The sequence below is a fragment of the Melanostigma gelatinosum genome (genome assembly GCF_949748355.1).
Source record: "Melanostigma gelatinosum genome assembly, chromosome: 8".
Classification (NCBI taxonomy): Eukaryota; Metazoa; Chordata; class Actinopteri; order Perciformes; family Zoarcidae; genus Melanostigma; species Melanostigma gelatinosum.
The window spans coordinates 823,704-847,262 of record NC_136641.1 but is presented as its reverse complement, the minus strand read 5'-3'; the positions used below and the strand labels follow the sequence as shown (position 1 = coordinate 847,262).

General features: G+C 40.3%; 2 protein-coding genes across 2 annotated transcripts in view; both read left to right on the top strand.

The window, feature by feature from the left end:
* foxp3b (forkhead box P3b) overlaps window positions 1–8,264 on the top strand; it is a gene marked incomplete at its 3' end in the record, with an annotated part of 34,435 nt that extends 26,171 nt beyond the window's left edge. Inside the window, exons 7-12 of the mRNA XM_079273047.1 lie at window positions 4,713–4,787; window positions 4,979–5,132; window positions 5,582–5,658; window positions 6,603–6,704; window positions 7,716–7,837; window positions 8,207–8,264. Coding sequence (XP_079129173.1) covers window positions 4,713–4,787; window positions 4,979–5,132; window positions 5,582–5,658; window positions 6,603–6,704; window positions 7,716–7,837; window positions 8,207–8,264 — 588 coding nt within the window. The remainder of the gene's footprint in view (window positions 1–4,712; window positions 4,788–4,978; window positions 5,133–5,581; window positions 5,659–6,602; window positions 6,705–7,715; window positions 7,838–8,206) is intronic.
* Window positions 8,265–9,552: 1,288 nt separating this feature from the next.
* On the top strand, window positions 9,553–17,375 carry trappc6b (trafficking protein particle complex subunit 6B). Its single transcript, XM_079273703.1, has 6 exons — window positions 9,553–9,741; window positions 9,828–9,895; window positions 11,837–11,954; window positions 12,089–12,172; window positions 12,743–12,836; window positions 16,890–17,375. Exons 1-6 carry the CDS (start codon window positions 9,661–9,663, stop codon window positions 16,919–16,921), a joined length of 477 nt encoding a protein of 158 aa, XP_079129829.1. The 5' UTR covers window positions 9,553–9,660; the 3' UTR covers window positions 16,922–17,375.
* Window positions 17,376–23,559: the final 6,184 nt, after the last annotated feature.

Below are 23,559 nucleotides of genomic sequence, written 5' to 3'. Positions count from 1 at the left end.
GACTTATTATAAAACATGGTGTAAGCTGTCTCCCTACACTACATCATGACTTATTATAAAACATGGTGTAAGCTGTCTCCCTACACTACATCATGACTTATTATAAAACATGGTGTAAGCTGTCTCCCTACACTACATCATGACTTATTATAAAACATGGTGTAAGCTGTCTCCCTACACTACATCATGACTTATTATAAAACATGGTGTAAGCTGTCTCCCTACACTACATCATGACTTATTATAAAACATGGTGTAAGCTGTCTCCCTACACTACATCATGACTTATTATAAAACATGGTGTAAGCTATCTCCCTACACTACATCATGACTTATTATAAAACATGGTGTAAGCTGTCTCCCTACACTACATCATGACTTATTATAAAACATGGTGTAAGCTGTCTCCCTACACTACATCATGACTTATTATAAAACATGGTGTAAGCTGTCACCCTACACTACATCATGACTTATTATAAAACATGGTGTAAGCTGTCTCCCTACACTACATCATGACTTATTATAAAACATGGTGTAAGCTGTCTCCCTACACTACATCATGACTTATTATAAAACATGGTGTAAGCTATCTCCCTACACTACATCATGACTTATTATAAAACATGGTGTAAGCTATCTCCCTACACTACATCATGACTTATTATAAAACATGGTGTAAGCTATCTCCCTACACTACATCATGACTTATTATAAAACATGGTGTAAGCTGTCTCCCTACACTACATCATGACTTATTATAAAACATGGTGTAAGCTATCTCCCTACACTACATCATGACTTATTATAAAACATGGTGTAAGCTATCTCCCTACACTACATCATGACTTATTATAAAACATGGTGTAAGCTGTCTCCCTACACTACATCATGACTTATTATAAAACATGGTGTAAGCTGTCTCCCTACACTACATCATGACTTATTATAAAACATGGTGTAAGCTGTCTCCCTACACTACATCATGACTTATTATAAAACATGGTGTAAGCTGTCACCCTACACTACATCATGACATATTATAAAACATGGTGTAAGCTGTCTCCCTACACTACATCATGACTTATTATAAAACATGGTGTAAACTGTCTCCCTACACTACATCATGACTTATTATAAAACATGGTGTAAGCTGTCTCCCTACACTACATCATGACTTATTATAAAACATGGTGTAAGCTGTCTCCCTACACTACATCATGACTTATTATAAAACATGGTGTAAGCTGTCTCCCTACACTACATCATGACTTATTATAAAACATGGTGTAAGCTGTCTCCCTACACTACATCATGACTTATTATAAAACATGGTGTAAGCTGTCTCCCTACACTACATCATGACTTATAATAAAACATGGTGGAAGCTATCTCCCTACACTACATCATGACTTATTATAAAACATGGTGTAAGCTATCTCCCTACACTACATCATGACTTATTATAAAACATGGTGTAAGCTGTCTCCCTACACTACATCATGACTTATTATAAAACATGGTGTAAGCTATCTCCCTACACTACATCATGACTTATTATAAAACATGGTGTAAGCTATCTCCCTACACTACATCATGACATATTATAAAACATGGTGTAAGCTGTCTCCCTACATCATGACTTATTATAAAACATGGTGTAAGCTGTCTCCCTACATCATGACATATTATAAAACATGGTGTAAGCTGTCTCCCTCCCCTACATCATGACTTATTATAAAACATGGTGTAAGCTGTCTCCCTACACTACATCATGACTTATAATAAAACATGGTGTAAGCTGTCTCCCTACACTACATCATGACATATTATAAAACATGGTGTAAGCTGTCTCCCTACACTACATCATGACTTATTATAAAACATGGTGTAAGCTGTCTCCCTACACTACATCATGACATATTATAAAACATGGTGTAAGCTGTCTCCCTACACTACATCATGACTTATTATAAAACATGGTGTAAGCTGTCTCCCTACACTACATCATGACTTATTATAAAACATGGTGTAAGCTGTCTCCCTACACTACATCATGACTTATTATAAAACATGGTGTAAGCTGTCTCCCTACACTACATCATGACTTATTATAAAACATGGTGTAAGCTGTCTCCCTACACTACATCATGACTTATTATAAAACATGGTGTAAGCTGTCTCCCTACACTACATCATGACATATTATAAAACATGGTGTAAGCTGTCACCCTACACTACATCATGACTTATTATAAAACATGGTGTAAGCTATCTCCCTACACTACATCATGACATATTATAAAACATGGTGTAAGCTGTCTCCCTACACTACATCATGACTTATAATAAAACATGGTGTAAGCTATCTCCCTACACTACATCATGACTTATTATAAAACATGGTGTAAGCTGTCTCCCTACACTACATCATGACATATTATAAAACATGGTGTAAGCTGTCTCCCTACACTACATCATGACTTATTATAAAACATGGTGTAAGCTGTCTCCCTACATCATGACTTATTATAAAACATGGTGTAAGCTGTCTCCCTACATCATGACTTATTATAAAACATGGTGTAAGCTGTCTCCCTACACTACATCATGACTTATAATAAAACATGGTGTAAGCTGTCTCCCTACACTACATCATGACTTATTATAAAACATGGTGTAAGCTGTCTCCCTACACTACATCATGACATATTATAAAACATGGTGTAAGCTGTCTCCCTACACTACATCATGACTTATTATAAAACATGGTGTAAGCTGTCTCCCTACACTACATCATGACTTATTATAAAACATGGTGTAAGCTGTCTCCCTACACTACATCATGACATATTATAAAACATGGTGTAAGCTGTCTCCCTACACTACATCATGACTTATTATAAAACATGGTGTAAGCTGTCTCCCTACACTACATCATGACATATTATAAAACATGGTGTAAGCTATCTCCCTACACTACATCATGACATATTATAAAACATGGTGTAAGCTGTCTCCCTACACTACATCATGACTTATTATAAAACATGGTGTAAGCTATCTCCCTACACTACATCATGACTTATTATAAAACATGGTGTAAGCTATCTCCCTACACTACATCATGACTTATTATAAAACATGGTGTAAGCTATCTCCCTACACTACATCATGACTTATTATAAAACATGGTGTAAGCTGTCTCCCTACACTACATCATGACTTATTATAAAACATGGTGTAAGCTGTCTCCCTACACTACATCATGACTTATTATAAAACATGGTGTAAGCTATCTCCCTACACTACATCATGACTTATTATAAAACATGGTGTAAGCTATCTCCCTACACTACATCATGACTTATTATAAAACATGGTGTAAGCTGTCTCCCTACACTACATCATGACTTATTATAAAACATGGTGTAAGCTGTCTCCCTACACTACATCATGACTTATTATAAAACATGGTGTAAGCTGTCTCCCTACACTACATCATGACATATTATAAAACATGGTGTAAGCTGTCTCCCTACACTACATCATGACTTATTATAAAACATGGTGTAAGCTGTCTCCCTACACTACATCATGAGTTATTATAAAACATGGTGTAAGCTGTCTCCCTACACTACATCATGACTTATTATAAAACATGGTGTAAGCTATCTCCCTACACTACATCATGACTTATTATAAAACATGGTGTAAGCTGTCTCCCTACACTACATCATGACTTATTATAAAACATGGTGTAAGCTGTCACCCTACACTACATCATGACTTATTATAAAACATGGTGTAAGCTGTCTCCCTACACTACATCATGACTTATTATAAAACATGGTGTAAGCTGTCTCCCTACACTACATCATGACTTATTATAAAACATGGTGTAAGCTGTCTCCCTACACTACATCATGACTTATTATAAAACATGGTGTAAGCTGTCTCCCTACACTACATCATGACATATTATAAAACATGGTGTAAGCTATCTCCCTACACTACATCATGACTTATTATAAAACATGGTGTAAGCTGTCTCCCTACACTACATCATGACTTATTATAAAACATGGTGTAAGCTATCTCCCTACACTACATCATGACTTATTATAAAACATGGTGTAAGCTGTCTCCCTACACTACATCATGACATATTATAAAACATGGTGTAAGCTATCTCCCTACACTACATCATGACTTATTATAAAACATGGTGTAAGCTGTCTCCCTACACTACATCATGACTTATTATAAAACATGGTGTAAGCTGTCTCCCTACACTACATCATGACATATTATAAAACATGGTGTAAGCTGTCTCCCTACACTACATCATGACTTATTATAAAACATGGTGTAAGCTGTCTCCCTACACTACATCATGACATATTATAAAACATGGTGTAAGCTGTCTCCCTACACTACATCATGACTTATTATAAAACATGGTGTAAGCTGTCTCCCTACACTACATCATGACTTATTATAAAACATGGTGTAAGCTGTCTCCCTACACTACATCATGACTTATTATAAAACATATAAAGCTCCGTGTGGACTTCTTCACTCAGAGCAGCTTACAATAATGATGACTCATGTCTCACCACTTTTTAATTCTTATAAACTCTGTGAGTCTGGAGTTATAAAGTCACTTGTTTCGGGTAAATTTGATGTAAATGGGCATTCTCTTCTTTCAGCTCATCCTGGAGAGACAGAAACTCATTGCGATGCAACTTCATCTGCATCTCTCTGAACACAAACACACTGATTTGGTATGTTGGTTCCAATCGCTCTTGGCTTTCACTGTTTTTTCAGCTTTATTTGTCTGATGAAAGAAGGGTTAGTGTAGCTTGAAGAATTCTAAGAAGTCTTGTATATTTCGTAAAAATTCTTAAATGAACTTCGACCTGGAAAGAAAGCAAACTGAACTGTTGATGTCCACCTCCATCATTGCATGCTGAAGGCAGCTTCTGAGTGGCCGTACAGTCTTCCTCTGTTCCTGCCCCAGCCCCAGGTAACAGATGGAGACAGAGTGCAACAATGGGGCATTAAACATCTGGAAGAGTTGTCCCAGCATGGCTACAGCATGGCTGCTGCTTCTGCTCATATTCTCCCAGGTTTGTATGGAAGTTTATTCATGAGCAAACACCACAGCAAGAAATAAAGCAATACCTGCTCACACATTTTGTTGTTGTGCCACATTCTGATCTCTGGAATGTGTAAGGGCACAAATGGGCTTACAGATGTTGACTATCATGATTCTGAAAAATAAAACGTCAAAATTCTAAATTAAATCCATGAGATTTGTAGCTACAGTACTCTTATCAATTTCGAACAATTTGTTATCTCAATCTTTATATTGGAATGTATGTATTGTAATGCAAGTTTGAAACTACGCCTGAACATTGTACAGTGATATTCACTGCTTTCCATTCATACACTAAGGCTTCCCACCAACACACTCGTATTTACACAAAGGTAGTTTAGAAGATCAGATGAATAATCATAATCTTAATCACATGTGTTTGATGACATGAATTGATGACATATCATTGTTGTTGTACAGATTTGGTCCCCAGTATTGAATGTTACAAATACAACAACATCAGACCTCCATACACCTACGCCTACTTGATAAGATGGGTGAGTTTCTTTTATAAGATGTTGTATTATTTGTAAAGCTGGTCTTTTTATGACCGACGTACTTTGGCATTCACTGGTGATTTCAGAGAGCAGACTTTGCACTCTTTAGGAGTGTTTTACAGTCAATTGTAAAGTTACTTTTTGGATCTTTTCATGGTAACATCTTTAAATATATTCAGATACATGGCTAGATTAACCTTTCAAAAATGAGTTTGAAGGTCTAGTGTGTAGAATCTGGTGTCATCTAGTGGTGAGGTTGCAGATTACACCCAACTGAAGTTCTCCTGTGTGCCAAGCGTGGAGGAGAACTACGGTAGACCACGTTAAAATACCAGAACACTATCTAGAGCCAGTGTTTGGTTTGCCTGCTCTGGGCTACTGTAGAAACATGGCGGCTAGCTCTGTGAAGATGACCCGCTCAGTATGTAGATATACATTCTAAAGTATGAAAACAGTTCATATTTTCAGGTGATTATATACTAAAGAAAACATAATAATATTATATTCCATTTCTGCCAATAGATCCCCTTATGCTACACACTATACCTTTAAGTCAGCTCTAAAGGTATACGGTAATATATTCGGTTAATCCCGAGCTGAAGAAGGGATGAAGATATGGGTCCAATACAACATGTTATAATGTTATAACCTAATCAGTACAAAGAGAGGTGTAATTCAATTTACAGCATTCAGCTGTAGACTTGTGTATGTGTGTGTGTGTGTGTGTGTGTGTGCAATGATGCAAAGCTGAGTTCAGGTTTAAATTGGACAGAATGACATTATGGCTCAAACTAGGGAAATGATGCCTCAGCTGAAAGTAACTGTATTTGATGCACTGTAGTTCTGCTACACACTGTTGCAATGGTGGCTGATCTCTACATTGGATGGCAGTTCCTGTCACATCTTGTCCGAGTGTGTTTCTCACTGTGTCTGACCGTTTGCAGTCTATCCTGGAGTCTCTCGACAAACAGCGCACTCTGAATGAGATTTACAACTGGTTCACTACCATGTTCTTCTACTTCAGACACAACACTGCTACCTGGAAGGTTTGAACTACTCAGATTACACATTCACACCTGATGAAATGATATGCATTACACTGTTGGAGCCTTACGGCAAATATCACTTGCTAAATCAGCTATGTACACTGAAATGCATCTGCACTGTTTTTTCTTAGGGCTCAGTCACGTTGGGAATATTTCATACCATATTAAGTTAATTTTACTTAAATTGTTAGAGTTGTTACATTATGTTGTCATGTTATTATTTAAATACAAATTGTGATCTTTCTACTAACATTAACCAAGTAGTTATGTTGCCTAGACCTGACTGATGCTTCACGATGTTTCACGATGCTTCACGGTGCGTCACGGTGCTTCACGGTGCTTCACGGTGTTTCACGGTGTTTCACGGTGCTTCACGGTGTTTCACGATGTTTCACGATGCGTCACGATGCTTCACGATGCTTCACGATGCTTCACGATGCTTCATGATGGCAATGTGTGTTGCTGCAAGCGTGAAAGGAGGCTGATATAAGATATATTCATGAAACGTATTTTTGGATTGGAAACATCAATGCATCAGTGATTTACAGAAATGTACAAAGTCAAAACAAATGTCTGGTGGCGGGTTGCTACAAGTGCTTCTCCTCATCACATATTCCAGAAAAGAGCAAGAGTGTGTGGTGCTCATTGCTGGCTGTTCCTCGGGTTAGGCAAAGAGTTCTAGCTCTAGAAGCAGAGTTAAGAATGGGCTCGTCATATTGTTACATAGATAGAAAGCTACATAGTTAACAGGAAAATGATAATGAGTGCAGATGAAGCCTAAATTAAATTAAATTTGGGTTTACTCTGGCTGAGTCAGATATGTTGAAGCTCTCGGAAAAATCGGAGATTCTCATTCATAAATACGACAAGTCAGCAGCAGGTATCACGGTATCACGGTTACACTGTTAAAAGCCATAGTCTTACTGCCTTGTGATTCAGTCATGTGTTAAGTGATAACAACAACAAAAGAGTTTCCATCTATTGACAATACAATGTCCCTGTTCTAACCAGAATGCAGTGCGGCACAACCTCAGCCTGCACAAGTGTTTTGTGCGGGTGGAGGGAGGAAAGGGAGCTGTGTGGACGGTGGATGAAACCGAGTACCAGAGGAGGAAGGGACAGAAGTATCACAGGTACAAACACCCTCACAAGAAAAACTCAGGAGTCAGGAGTCCAGTGCTGTTCATGGGCAGACATTTGGGCCTGGAAGTGCTGAAGTTCACTCCTGTTTCCTCAGCCAAAGCAAGAGACAGGCACTAATGAATTCCCAACTTGCACAAGACAATGAAAGGAAGGAGAAGAGTTTGTAGGAAAGGAAATGAGAATGTAGGAAAGAAAAGGTGGAGCTTAAAAAGAAATTTGAAATTCAATTCCACATAATACTCAGCAGATTCTAATCCAGCAAATGTATGCCCATAGATAGAAACAACAACAATGGCTAGAGTGATAGCACAGTTAGGCAGTGCACTTGTGTCACAATAAGTGTGTGTGTGTGTTTTTAGGGACTGTCCTGTGAAGTGGCTCACCTCCTACCCCCGTTACTGTCCAGAGGACCCCTGAACACCAGCAGGTGGACGCACTGAGCTGAGTCCCATTCGCATGGAGAGCTGTAAAGAACTGCATGAAGAATTATTGAAATGCCTGTTTTTGTTTTTGTTTATTTTCGAATGCCTTGTTGAACACTTCTGTGATGTTTGTTACATCAAGATGTTTTGTACACATACGTGTACGACAGCAGATTTTGTACTCACCGATTTTTAATTACAAAAGAAGTGTTGGAACAATAAATTAAACGAACATTTGTGTGTGTCTGTCTTCAGTCTGATTTTAAACATTCATGAACTGGTGAATCCCGTCAATGAGTAGGTCAGAGGTCAGACATTGTCAAAATATGTTCACATCTCCTCAAACAAGCCATCTGTGTGCTGAACAGAGAACATCCTTCTACACTTACACAAGATCTATGATCTTGATTTTCACAAATACAATTTGAAAATGGGTCATTTACTCTCTCAACACACTTTTTTCCTTTCCCACAACCATGTAAAAGGTTCAACTGCAAATCATTACCATATATTCTATGACATGATTAAATTCTGAAATATATATGTGGTTTATAGAGTTGCAACAAACTGTCATGGAAATGTATTTGATCCATCAGCTATGTGATATTCTATATTTTTCTTAAAGGCAACAAATCCCATGAAAAGACTAAAAGCTTCCTGAGCTCTCAGCTCTGAGCACATTGGTTTCTTCTGAAGACATAAACCTAAAAAGAAGAAGTTGTAAAACTTGCCAAAAAGGCTGAGTCATTTCCTAAAGCAGCTGGTCACTTTGGTAACAAACGTGGCTGGATGACGTGTAGTGTTAAAGAGACCTCAAACAGGTGGATATACATGTATGTATAAATTCAGAACTATTTTTGCGGATTAATCCACATTTTGCACTGGTATGTGTGGCAGCAGGACGGTGTATGTGGGATTGAGTCTAAATAAGCTCTGTGTATGCATGGTAATGAAGGAACATGTGTGACTTTTTGATCGTTTCTGGACCTGCATGTTCAACATAACATAACTATATCTATTCTGTCTTTGCTTTCTACTTTTTTACATTACAAATATTTTCGCCAGACCAAAAAAAAAAAAGATTATTGCTAAAAAGTTCAACAAAAGCTAAATTATCTTTGCTGTTGCTATTTCCAGAACTTGTCTGTATATTTTGATGACGCAGTTTCACCTCCAGGCCAGCTGGTGGCGGTAGTGGTGCAGATATTAGACGCTTAGCCCCTCACCGGCGGGTGAACGAGCTCGACAAGGAAGCAGAAGAACCTGTTTGTTTAGTGTTGGAGTGTAACGTTGAAAGGTCCTGTACACAGGTCTGTCTGTGGGCGTCATGATGTCGGTGACCCGGTGAACCAGCTGCTAACAGACCGAATCGCAGCCTCTAGGGAACAACAATGGCAGACGAAGCTCCTTTCCAGTTCTTACACAACGAAGTCATTCAGTACATTTACAAGTCAGCTGAGAACGGAGAGACGGTAAGAGTGTGAGTAAGCTGCACGTTCCTCCGGACAGTCAGTGGTCGTCACCTGTGTCATTCATCACTTCTCTGTCCTTCGCTCAGGAGAATGGACGAAATATCGCCACCCTGGAGAATATGGGCTTCAGAGTGGGCCAAGGTCTGATAGAGAGGTAACTATTCTGTACACTCACAGGCAGTGGTGTATAGTAACGAAGTAGAAATACTTCGTGACTGTACTTAAGTCGTTTTTTTGGATATCTGTACTTTACTTTACTACTTATATTTCTGTTGACTTTTACTTTTACTTCACTACATTTTTGCAAAGAAAACATTTTTCAGTTTCAAGTAATGACTGGGTTGTTACTTTCGGTGCTGCTTTAGTATTGATCATGTTTTGATATTTGAGTCATGTTGTGGATGATCAGATGGAGTTATGATGGTAGCAGTCGCCCAATTGCAGATTCAGCTTCAGCAAAACCTTTGTCTGTTGTGTTCAAATCAGGCCCATAGGAGTTTACAAGGCAGGTGTCCTTTCTCACAACACTGACCTGATGCATCAAGTGGATATGTTTTGCTGAACATAATATTATGCATTGGCCCTCTACATCCTCTAGTCTAATGAGCATACTTATAAACGCACTGTCAGAACTCCTTCATAGTGTCATATTGCTTTTCGGAGAATTATGATTATAAGTTCATCGTAGATGCAAAAGTATACTTATGTACAATATATTATGTTGAACATTGTTGCTCCTGGATGGATCACAGCCAACCCAATTATGTTCAACACAGCTCCATGTCCTTGGTCATGATGCCACAGCACTTAAAAGAATAAACTTCATAATTCTCACAATTCTGACACTTTGCTTTTCAGTACATTTACAGCATTTACTTGTACTTTTACTTTCAATACTTAAGCACATTTAATATCAGAAAATTACTTTTGATACTTAAGTACAATAAATATCAGATACTTTAAGACTTTTACTCAAGTGATATTCAAATAAGTGACTTTTTACTTTTACTGGAGTAGTTTTCCAGTAAGGTATCTTTATGTAGTATGGCTTTTGGGTACTTTATACACCACTGCTCACAGGTCTGATGGAGAGGTAACTCTTCTGTACACTCACCTTGTAAATGGAACCAAATGAGCAGTTAACCAGTTTTTAATCTATTTGTTATCCATTACAGGCACGAGGCAACACAAATTAAACTTAATTATTACAATAATAATACTTTAAAGTGTCACAAAATCTGGTATGCAGAGGCAAACCAACGCTAGCTGTGTTTCCACTCCTTTGTATTGCATCAAAATAAGCTGTATGGAAACAGCATAGTTTGATTTAAAAGAAAGAAGTTTGACCATGGACACATGAAGGACTCCTGTCTTTCTGGGCCCTGTGGCGTCACGTGACACACCTGGAAGTTGTAATTCAACCAGTTTCCACCCCTTCCTGGTTATTCATTTATTCTGTCTTAGTCTCTGCATCTCACATGGCCAGTACTAGCTGACATGAAAGAACAATGAAAACAAATTCCTGAAGACCTCTCTGTATTTGCTCTCATGGTTTGGTGGCCATGCCGACTTGTTGTTTCCAGTTCATAACCTCTCCTTCAGATTACAGCCATGCTAACAGAGGAGCCCAACATGACTTCAGACTCAGCTACGCTCCAACATGCTTTATCTGATGGAAATGCACTCTTTTGTTGACATTATTTAAAAAAGATAGCTTGAATTGCTTGAGATTCGCTTGACAATTGAAGGGAAACGTGACTACTGAATGTATCTACTAACAAGTACTGTGTGTGTATCAAAGCCTGATATGTTCTTGCTCCAGTGTATAAAAACACATCAAGGAGCCACACTGACGTGTTCCTTCATTACCATGAACACACACTGTAGTTCATTACATACACCGCCCTGCTGCCACATGAACTCACGAGAGAAACCACTGTGGAGAATAGTCCCCAAGTACATGCATCATCTGCTGTTTGAGCTCTGCTTGACTTCAACTGCAGTGACCAGCTGTTTTACAAAAGACTGAATGACACTGCATAGTGCATAAGGTATATAGCCACCGTTCATGTGAACAGCTTTTCCTTTTCTCCAGACTTACAAAAGACACAGCACGGTTCAAAGACGAGCTGGACGTCATGAAGTTTGTCTGCAAAGACTTCTGGACCTGCGTGTTCAAGAAGCAAATCGACAACCTTCGAACCAACCACCAGGCAAGCTCTCTGTAGTTACTCTCATTCATACAGCAGCTTATCAGCAGCCTGACAAACTGACATCGTTCATTTTGTCTCAAACATGCATAATACACAAATACTTATGTTATTCACCAGCTGTACTGCTGTTTTAGGGCATCTATGTTCTCCAGGACAACAAGTTCCGATTGCTGAGTCAGCTGTCAGCTGGGAAGCAGTACCTGGAACACGCCCCAAAGGTGCTTTATTATGACTTTCTGCAGTTTCCTGTTTGTGAGGCAGCTGATCCCAGACCTGCTCCAGAGTCTCATTAAGATCACTTTTAAATGAGCAGCATTGCACAGTGTAGGTTGATTAGCTGTAAGCCAATAGCCTGCAGGTTACTCATGTTACCTTTGTTACCTTCAGGTGCAGACACATCCTGCTCACAATCCAACTCTTCTAATATTGAGCATCTGCTGTCAAATCACACTTCATCTTCTTTATATTTTAGTTTCGTTAACAGGCTGACAGTACACAGCTAGAGTTGCAGCGCACCTTTGGTGTTTCTTGTAATGTAGATAATTGGATAGGATTTAGACAACCTCCTTCAGCATGATGCAGTTTAAACCTTAACCTCCTTTACGCGTACACACACTGCTGTTTTTCTTTAGTTCATTCATGGCTGTCCATTTTCAGTGTTTTAGTAGATCACTGTACCCACAGCAAACACACATTAATCAGGATTTATATAGCTGATGATGTCCATCAGACATGCCTCTGTGTGACATCCTTACTCTTATGACGCAGATGTGTGTGTCTCTCTGCAGTATCTGGCCTTCAGCTGTGGTCTGGTGAGAGGAGCTCTGTCCAACCTGGGAGTGAAGAGTGTTGTGACTGCTGAGGTGTCCATCATGCCTGCTTGTAAGTTACATCACTTGTCCATCATCCAATCATGGAAAAGAAAAATCGTAACTTTTGCCTTTTTTCAAGAGCTTTCAACCGCATCTCTGTTATCATCAGCGAATCGAGTTCTTTAATTAGGGGCAACTGTGGCTCAGTGGTAGGTTGTCCTTCAGTCAAAGGGGCGGAGGTTTGATCCCCGGCTCCTGTAGTCCATGTCCCCTTGATCCCGTAAGCTGTGCCCGCCAGTGGCGGGCCGTGCATTTTATACCTGGGCCTTCACTGCTGTGCTGCAGCTGAAACACCACCTTATCACCTCATGATGGCGCCACAGCTACGGTTATTAGTTTCTAGGGCTGAAACTATACACGCATTCCTTCAGTACGAGGCTTACAAACCGAACAATACGTTTGAATAATAGTACTGCATTTGGAAAAGGCAGAAGGTTAAATTGTGGGAAATATAATGTTTTCTTCGCTCATGTAGGACAGTGGTGTTCAATTGGTCTGACCCATCATCACCCCTTAATGACAAGCCACGACCCATTTTTCTCTTTTGGAAAGATTTTATTTTTGCAACTCATGTAATAATGTTCCTGCTCTTCCTTCTGTTTCCTCGTCTCTCCCCCTTGTGTCACGGTGTGTGTACATCTCACTCGAGTCATGAAACTTGACGTGACCTCTGAACCGGAACAAAAAAAACCACAACAAAAAACAGCTGGAGCTCCGCAAGTGTTCTGGGAGGCTACGCTAACTAGCTTAACGGGAAAACAACAGCAGCAACACGCATTCTGCTACACACTCAAGGGCCATTCAGATATTAGATGTAAAAAAAAAAAACCAGTTGACTTAAAGACAAACTCCATCCTCCTTTCTTTGTTGACAAAGAGTTTAATCCCACGGTTCAATCCCAACTCACAAATCCGTTTCTCCTCCTTCAGCCATTGAGTGATAAAAAAACAAAGCTGGGTAAAAATAATAATAATCTACACCAGAGGTCTTCAACAGGGGGTCCGTGGCCCCTAGGGGGTGCGCGGAGGTACTGCAGGGGGGCCGTGAAATCCTTGGTTGATTAGACAATTAAAAATGTTTAGTTTTTTTTTCCTCTAAACATGAATGTCTCCATTATTTTAATCGTTCAGTATTGTATGAACGACAACAGGTATGTTTATGCATGGCAGTCGCACTAATAGGTCATCACTCATTTTTCGTTTCCACATTTGTTTAAAATGAAAACATCAGTTTGAATAGCTTGTCTGCATGATTATCATGTAATTGACAGATAATGTTGATGTTGGCATTGGTATCAGCTGACAAGGTATGTTTCTAAATGTCAGTAGTACGGCCTCCCTACTCACTGTACCTTGCACATGTTTACAATAAAAACATGAATATATGAACCTGTGTATTGTTTGAATAGCTTAGTATTGAATGCACAATAAAGAGGTATACACGGTACCAGGCCCATTTAATATAACACAATTGTATACAATATATATAGTCGGGGGTCTCTGCTCCATCTCTCTATCAGTTTGGGGGTCCTTGTCCCTAAAACGTTGAAGACCCCTGACCTACACCAAGCAAAATGCAAAAAATGTCTCTCTCTCACTACTCCGACTAAGCCTCTGCTGTTAAGTTTTGTTTCACAATGGTCACGTGCTCGCCTGCTGACCAATCACAGCACAGCACAGCACGCTGGCTCTGTTCTACCTAGAGACACAGAGGTGAGATCTGATTGGATAAAAGCTCTACTTAAAACAAGCTGCACTGGAAGCAGAGCAACTGAGGAAGACAGGAGCTGTGCAATGAGAACATAAGATAATGGGAAAAATAATTATATAAATTATAATACACGTAGTGTATTTAAGAAAAAATATAAAATAGATATAACTGATTCTGTTTAGGCCAGCAGAGAAGGCCTTGCTGGCCCTGGCGGCCCACCACTGGTGCCCACTGTGTATGAATGTGTATGAATGATGAGAGTATGAATGTGTATGAATGATGAGAGTATGAATGTGTATGAATGATGAGAGTATGAATGTGTCTGAATGATGAGAGTATGAATGTGTCTGAATGATGAGAGTATGAATGTGTCTGAATGATGAGAGTATGAATGTGTATGAATGATGAGAGTATGAATGTGTATGAATGATGAGAGTATGAATGTGTCTGAATGATGAGAGTATGAATGTGTCTGAATGATGAGAGTATGAATGTGTCTGAATGATGAGAGTATGAATGTGTATGAATGATGAGAGTATGAATGTGTATGAATGATGAGAGTATGAATGTGTCTGAATGATGAGAGTATGAATGTGTATGAATGATGAGAGTATGAATGTGTCTGAATGATGAGAGTATGAATGATGAGAGTATGAATGTGTCTGAATGATGAGAGTATGAATGTGTATGAATGATGAGAGTATGAATGTGTATGAATGATGAGAGTATGAATGTGTATGAATGATGAGAGTATGAATGTGTCTGAATGATGAGAGTATGAATGTGTATGAATGATGAGAGTATGAATGTGTATGAATGATGAGAGTATGAATGTGTCTGAATGATGAGAGTATGAATGTGTCTGAATGATGAGAGTATGAATGTGTATGAATGATGAGAGTATGAATGTGTCTGAATGATGAGAGTATGAATGATGAGAGTATGAATGTGTCTGAATGATGAGAGTATGAATGTGTATGAATGATGAGAGTATGAATGTGTATGAATGATGAGAGTATGAATGTGTCTGAATGATGAGAGTATGAATGTGTATGAATGATGAGAGTATGAATGTGTATGAATGATGAGAGTATGAATGTGTCTGAATGATGAGAGTATGAATGTGTATGAATGATGAGAGTATGAATGTGTCTGAATGATGAGAGTATGAATGTGTCTGAATGATGAGAGTATGAATGTGTCTGAATGATGAGAGTATGAATGTGTCTGAATGATGAGAGTATGAATGTGTCTGAATGATGAGAGTATGAATGTGTCTGAATGATGAGAGTATGAATGTGTATGAATGATGAGAGTATGAATGTGTCTGAATGATGAGAGTATGAATGTGTATGAATGATGAGAGTATGAATGTGTATGAATGATGAGAGTATGAATGTGTATGAATGATGAGAGTATGAATGTGTCTGAATGATGAGAGTATGAATGTGTATGAATGATGAGAGTATGAATGTGTCTGAATGATGAGAGTATGAATGTGTATGAATGATGAGAGTATGAATGTGTCTGAATGATGAGAGTATGAATGTGTATGAATGATGAGAGTATGAATGTGTATGAATGATGAGAGTATGAATGTGTCTGAATGATGAGAGTATGAATGTGTCTGAATGATGAGAGTATGAATGTGTCTGAATGATGAGAGTATGAATGTGTATGAATGATGAGAGTATGAATGTGTATGAATGATGAGAGTATGAATGTGTCTGAATGATGAGAGTATGAATGTGTCTGAATGATGAGAGTATGAATGTGTCTGAATGATGAGAGTATGAATGTGTATGAATGATGAGAGTATGAATGTGTCTGAATGATGAGAGTATGAATGTGTCTGAATGATGAGAGTATGAATGTGTCTGAATGATGAGAGTATGAATGTGTATGAATGATGAGAGTATGAATGTGTATGAATGATGAGAGTATGAATGTGTCTGAATGATGAGAGTATGAATGTGTCTGAATGATGAGAGTATGAATGTGTATGAATGATGAGAGTATGCATGTGTCTGAATGATGAGAGTATGAATGTGTCTGAATGATGAGAGTATGAATGTGTCTGAATGATGAGAGTATGAATGTGTATGAATGATGAGAGTATGAATGTGTCTGAATGATGAGAGTATGAATGTGTCTGAATGATGAGAGTATGAATGTGTCTGAATGATGAGAGTATGAATGTGTCTGAATGATGAGAGTATGATGATCAGACTCTGATCATCAGAGTATGAATTTGAAACATTTAAGCAGAAGGAAATAGATTTTATTTCTGAATAAGAATGACGTGTGGACTAACGCATGCTTTCTTCTCTCTCTGTTCTTTATATCTCTGCAGGTAAATTCCAGATCATGATCCAGAAAATGTAATGAGGCCACACTCACTCTGCACTCTACTGTCATACATCCTTGAGTTGCTGCCATTAAAGGGAAATGCCACCCATCTTCATCAGTAAAATAAATGTCACTCTGCACTTTAGTTTGTCTAGACTTCCAACTACGACTATCCTCTGTGTCCTCACCCCTCTGTGTCCTCAGCGCCTCCTCTGTGTCCTCAGCGCCAACTCTGTGTCCTCAGCGCCTCCTCACCCCTCTGTGTCCTCAGCGCCTCCTCACCCCTCTGTGTCCTCAGCGCCTCCTCACCCCTCTGTGTCCTCAGCACCTCCTCACCCCTCTGTGTCCTCAGCGCCTCCTCTGTGTCCTCAGCGCCAACTCTGTGTCCTCAGCGCCTCCTCACCCCTCTGTGTCCTCAGCGCCTCCTCACCCCTCTGTGTCCTCAGCGCCTCCTCACCCCTCTGTGTCCTCAGCACCTCCTCACCCCTCTGTGTCCTCAGCGCCTCCTCTGTGTCCTCAGCGCCTCCTCTGTGTCCTCAGCGCCAACTCTGTGTCCTCAGCGCCTCCTCACCCCTCTGTGTCCTCAGCGCCTCCTCACCCCTCTGTGTCCTCAGCGCCTCCTCACCCCTCTGTGTCCTCAGCGCCTCCTCACCCCTCTGTGTCCTCAGCGCCTCCTCACCCCTCTGTGTCCTCAGCACCTCCTCACCCCTCTGTGTCCTCAGCGCCTCCTCACCCCTCTGTGTCCTCAGCACCTCCTCACCCCTCTGTGTCCTCAGCACCTCCTCACCCCTCTGTGTCCTCAGCGCCTCCTCACCCCTCTGTGTCCTCAGCGCCTCCTCACCCCTCTGTGTCCTCAGCGCCTCCTCACCCCTCTGTGTCCTCAGCGCCTCCTCACCCCTCTGTGTCCTCAGCGCCTCCTCACCCCTCTGTGTCCTCAGCACCTCCTCACCCCTCTGTGTCCTCAGCGCCTCCTCACCCCTCTGTGTCCTCAGCACCTCCTCACCCCTCTGTGTCCTCAGCACCTCCTCACCCCTCTGTGTCCTCAGCACCTCCTCACCCCTCTGTGTCCTCAGCGCCTCCTCACCCCTCTGTGTCCTCAGCGCCTCCTCACCCCTCTGTGTCCTCAGTGCCTCCTCACCCCTCTGTGTCCTCAGCGCCTCCTCACCCCTCCCATGACAGTTCTGTACCGAATGGTTGGAAGCTTCATTCATAATGTTGACATTCAAATTGGAAATCAGCATTGCTGCATTTCAACATCCAATGTGTTTAAAGCCAGTACTTGTGCACCGTTGCAGATGAAGATCAGGCTGCACTGATGCTGTTAGTATTCTACTATCGGTAGAATTAGATCCCAGGGGTGGCTGGGTATGATTGTTTACGACTCGTTTGATCGAAACATTTCCAATAACACCAGAGTGATGTAAAATTAATTGGAAAAAGATGGCTGTAATCATTCCTAAAATTCACAACATGTTTTGATATAAAAAAATATTCTGCTTCAGTCCATATTTATCGGCGTTCACCCTTAAAAAAAACTTCCCTGCGGAACACTGCTTGCTTGAATGAAAGATGACCTTCTGACGGGTTAATTCATGTTACACCTCCAAACACACCTGAGACCAAATACAGCTCTTGTGACCCTTGTTCCTTTCTTTCTACCAGGTTATGTGCCCTTTAACTAAATACCATGCAGAAGTGGAGTTGGACATGTGCTCAATGCACCTGCGCCATGCATAACATTACTGAATGGATACACCTGCTGTCTCTCTGTTGGGGCTGTTGCATTGGCTGTTCTTTGCTCGCATACCTTTCTGCACTGGACCTGTGTGATAACACTACATCAATGACGCAGCACTCTTAAATCACGGTTACCCAGTTAGGAATTCAATCCAAGTCAAGAGTGTTTGTTTTAGCACTCAGCCTTAACACAACATAGTATCACTCTGCTTTGAAACCTACAGGAAGTTTCTAAAGAAATCAAGAAAAATATACCTTTTCATGAATTCATTTTATGAATGTTAAATATTTAACTGCCAAGTAATAATGCGTGTTTGATACTTACATTTTTTTTGCATTAAATCATACTGGGATGTTTGCTGAAATTGATAGGATGGCCCTACCTAGAACATGTTCCACCAGCCGCCACTGCGTCCAGGTACCCTTTTGTGAATTTGACTTTCATTTTGACCATTGACTTTGTTGATCTGACTTTTCCTCCATAGCATGACGGGGATTGTTTTGATTAGATGGATAACCATGACTTTTGGTACATACCTTCACATCTTTCTCAGATTAATTCTAATAGCTGTACCTGAAAGACTTGTACCCTCAGCAGTGCACCCCCCTCTGTTAATCCCTCCTTTTCATTCTTAGTGCACAGAGCTGATTATCTCTATATCTGGACAGCTCAGTGAATATAGCTTCTCTCTCGCTGTTCATGTGAGCCCAGGCTAGCTACGGTGCTGTAGTGGGAGACTTGTCCTTAACAGAAACAACATGGTGAGTATGAGAGACTAGAGCTACATTATGATCAATGTGCTTCCTTCACACGCTGCTGCTGAGCTATTTGACTGTGATGAATGGATAGGATGTGGAAGCACCACTTACACAATGTAACAGCTTTGTTATTACCAAGTATTAGACAGTATTAGACATGGCTACACTGTTAATTTCTGTAGATGTACACAACCAATGCTCCACAGCCCCAAATCTAAGGAATTATTCTATTAGTCCATTGGATGTTCCTGCACCTCACAATATATGTTCAATGCAGGGTTCAGTGGAAATGCAGGATTTCTATTTACGTGTCTTTTAATAATAATAATAATAATAGTACATTTTATTTGTATAGCATTTTAAAAGGTAGTACAATATAAGCAATTACAATATAAACAAAATAGATGACATAATAATAAGGAACAGCACAAAAAACATACATAACTAATGTATCAATGATTTAAATAGGTGAGTTTTAAGTGCAGTTTTGAAAGTGGCGAGTGACGGAGAATGTGTGAGGTGCTGGGGGAGAGAGTTCCACAGCAATGGAGAAGGCCCTGTCCCCCCAGGTCCGATGCTTGGACAGAGTAGGGGGGGTAAGGAGGTTGGCATCGGTGGATCATCTGAGGTTGCGGGTGGGAGCGTGTCGATGCAGGAGGTCCGAAAGGTATGAAGGGGCGAGGTTATGATCCGAGTACTGAACCTTGGGGGACACCTTGAGAGACTGGGGCTGTGTCAGACTTGAATTTGTTTGATAGCAATGAACTGTTCCCGGTCCGAGAGGTATGATTTGAACCTGGAGAGGGCTGTGCCAGTATTGTGGAGGGAGGACTCGAGACGGGGTCAGAGAGGAAGGCAGGATTGGGTTTGGGGGGGTGGTAGATCATTGAAATGACCAGGGGTTTAGGACCAGAGAATTTGAATGTCAGGTGTTCAAATGAGGATGGACTTACGATGTTAGTCAGGCTGGTTTTTATAAGTTGGCGGTAAAGAATGGCAATTCTTCCCCCGCAGTCATCAGGGTGTGGTTAGTCCATGTACTGATATCCAGTAGGGGGGGGGTGGTTTGGTTGTTGAAGCAAAGCCCAAAGTAAGGGAGTGAGTAAAAAGGGATCGGTCAGGTGTGTGAAGTTGTGAAATGAGGAACCTCTCTCTCAAGCTCCTCCTTCATCCTACACACAACTGCTTCTGCCACTGTTTGAAGAACAGAACGCGGTAGAAAGGATGCCTTCAAGCTTTGTGTGCCCTCCATACTCAAGTCTGGTCCAGTATACACAATATCAAATACAATGTTGTTTTTTCCAAAGTTCTTAGCCTGATAATCAGACTGAATTGACGTTTTGTTTCACTTTTCATTGTGTTCATTTTTATTTCTTATTGGATGTAGTTTTCTTTTGCCCAAAGTAGCCAGTGACATACAGTCTGTCTTGCCAACTTCATTTGAAATGCCAAAGAAAACTGACGTTGCTCGGAGCAGTTAACAGTTAACTTATTCTTTCCATGATTATTGAAGAAAGATGTCGTTTTCAATGTTTTTTCAGAAGCTGTTCCATGCGCTGCTCATTGTTTACAGTCTGATTAGCAACTGCAAGATGCGGGTCTGGAGTTGGAGTTGAGAGACGGCGTGAAACGACCAGATTGTTTCACAAGTAGCCAGTTTAAGCTCATTTTAAATCAATAAAAAGCAAATCATAGATAAAAGATAGCCAGTGGCTTCCCTGATTGCCTCATTTGCTCTCCACACGGACTGTTTCCCTGCGTTCCACCAAAGCTTGTACATGATTGGTCAATACTACACGGACTGCAAAGGGAAACAGAATGCTTCTGATACCAAAGTGTTGTCCCATTGCCTACAAATTCTGCATATGAATGAAGAATCTGCAAAAAAAGATAACTTATGGCACCCCCATTCTTATACTCCCAACTTCCTAGCAATCAGTTGACTGTTTCTCTGCGGAGAGAACACCAGAATTATTTTAATCACTGAACAGATCAGAGATGATGCTGGTGATTCAGAGATGTGGAATCAGGCTGCACATTTCTTTTGTTCCTTTAAAGCTACGGTTAGTAACTGTAAATAAAAATGACTGTTTGTCATATTTGCTCAAACTGTCATTATATCCTCACAGCAGTAAATGTGACATAATCTGTAAAAAGAAGGTTTGCTCCAGTCGGTGGCCGATGCTTGGTGTTGGCATGACTGCTTTCAACATGGCGGCTGGGTCACAGACTTTCTCATTTTGCAGCTGAACAGTATGAAGTTTTTATGAAAACATTTGAGGTGAAAAAGGCAATGTTGTAACTTAATATTGATCAGAGTAATTGACTCCTTGGCTTTGATTGCTCGTGTTTCTTCGGGCCCAGTGGAATCTATTACATGTCATACAGTGCTGCAGGGATGAGTCTAAAACCCTGAGATTTGTTGTACTTCCGTTTTTTTGTGAAATGTGTTTTTGGTTAGATGCCTGATATAAGGTCTGTGGTTGACACAAACTGAAGAGATTTGAACGTTTTGTTCAATGACATGAAATACATCAGTAAATCTCCCAAAAGCTTTTCTTAAAACAGGCTAAATGAGAACGTCATCACGCTGACTAGACCGCCTCTACCTCAGTGGTGGTGACATGAAGGTGTGACCGTATTGTAGTGTGTTTATAGCCTAACTTTAGCTTTTTACTTCTGCTGATTGTATTTCCGCTTCAAAATAAAAAAGAATTGGTGTTCATTTGGGATGATTATCTTGCTGAATAAATTGTGTAATTATCCTAAATATTGGTTTCCCTGTATATAGCTTTAATGTTGATTATCAAAGATGGCCACCATGTCATTAAAGACAAAACAAAAAGTGTGGTTACCAGAGAGTTGGCCGGCCATCCTGCGTAAGGTGAGTCCAGGAGGGTGGCTGCCAAGGGTCCTGACTGACGAGGATGCCGGCCCCCCACCTTTCCACAGAGGGTCCTTAATGGTGAAGTTGTTTGCGTATTTGTCCAAAGGGTCGTCCAGAGAGTCCACAAGGCCGTCCTCCCACAGCTTGTATAGCATCAGTGTGGGGAAGATCTTAGAGAGGCTTGCAATTCTGCAATCACAGTGATTAAAGTGAGCGTAACACATGCATATTATCATTGATTCAATGTATCCTGGTCTATTAATACATAGCATCCCCACTGCTGCTGCACAGATCCATTGAAGCACTTCATGTATTGAGTGGTTCAGTCTCACTGATCACTGATCCTATCTGGAGTTTAATTAATACAATGATGTCTAATCCTGATTCTAAATCTAAACCTCGGATCAGATGCAATCCAATAGAAGAATTAGACTGCAGGTTACATCATGTGATAATGATTAATGTTCAGATGGAGTTGCTAATATTATAGACTGGCTATCATTATTATTAATGACTAAGTATTAGGCATTTAGACAAATCACCACTTCCCTTTTGTCATATCTCTGTCATATTTGATGTTAATCTCTTTGACACCAGCTGTAAATCTCACCTGTACACAGTGTACTCATTGGGGGCAGATGAGGAGGGGTCGCTTACGTTCTTCTTGCCAAAGTTTGCATTCCACAAAACAGAGTCATTTAAAACCACAATGGCTGATATCGCTGGCAGCTTGGTGGTATGAACGCTCGACCTCAGAAGTACATCTATCTGTTGGGAGAAGATTCAGTAAGAAAACTACAAGCATACCCAGGATATTCGCATGACAAAACATTTGAATATGATGAAGAAAAATTAGACAAAAAGAAGAGATTCACTCTTTCTAAGGCCACTCTCAGCGATGTGATGGGGTGTGTGAGGGGCACAGGCTCAGGAAAGAGAGGGCACATCTCCTCTACTGTCTCTTGTTTTTCAACCACTTCTGTGGAAAAGGATAAAAGGCTTATCACGTATGAAACACGTAGACACAACTCATCCGTCATGTTGGGGATATACACCCCAATCGTACAAACAGAGATGCAGACATCCAAAAGTGGATCAAATGAGCACTAATTAAACATGTTCAACGATTTTGACCATGTGTGAAACTCAGCTGTTTGTTGTCAATCCTACGAGAGATTGACTAGTTCCAGGACATGTTTAGCCTAGCTTAGCACGAAGACAGGCTGCAGAGGGAAACTGCTAGCCTAGCCGAGTCAAACGTAAACAAGAACTCCAATGCGGTCTATTGTTC

Coding starts and splice junctions, on each gene's coding strand:
- trappc6b (XM_079273703.1), top strand. CDS start 9,661: ATGGCAGACGAAGCTCCTTTCCAGTTCTTACACAACGAAGTCATTCAG. Junction 11,955..12,088: donor ACCTTCGAACCAACCACCAG/GCAAGCTCTCTG, acceptor CTGCTGTTTTAG/GGCATCTATGTTCTCCAGGA. Junction 12,837..16,889: donor GGTGTCCATCATGCCTGCTT/GTAAGTTACATC, acceptor ATATCTCTGCAG/GTAAATTCCAGATCATGATC.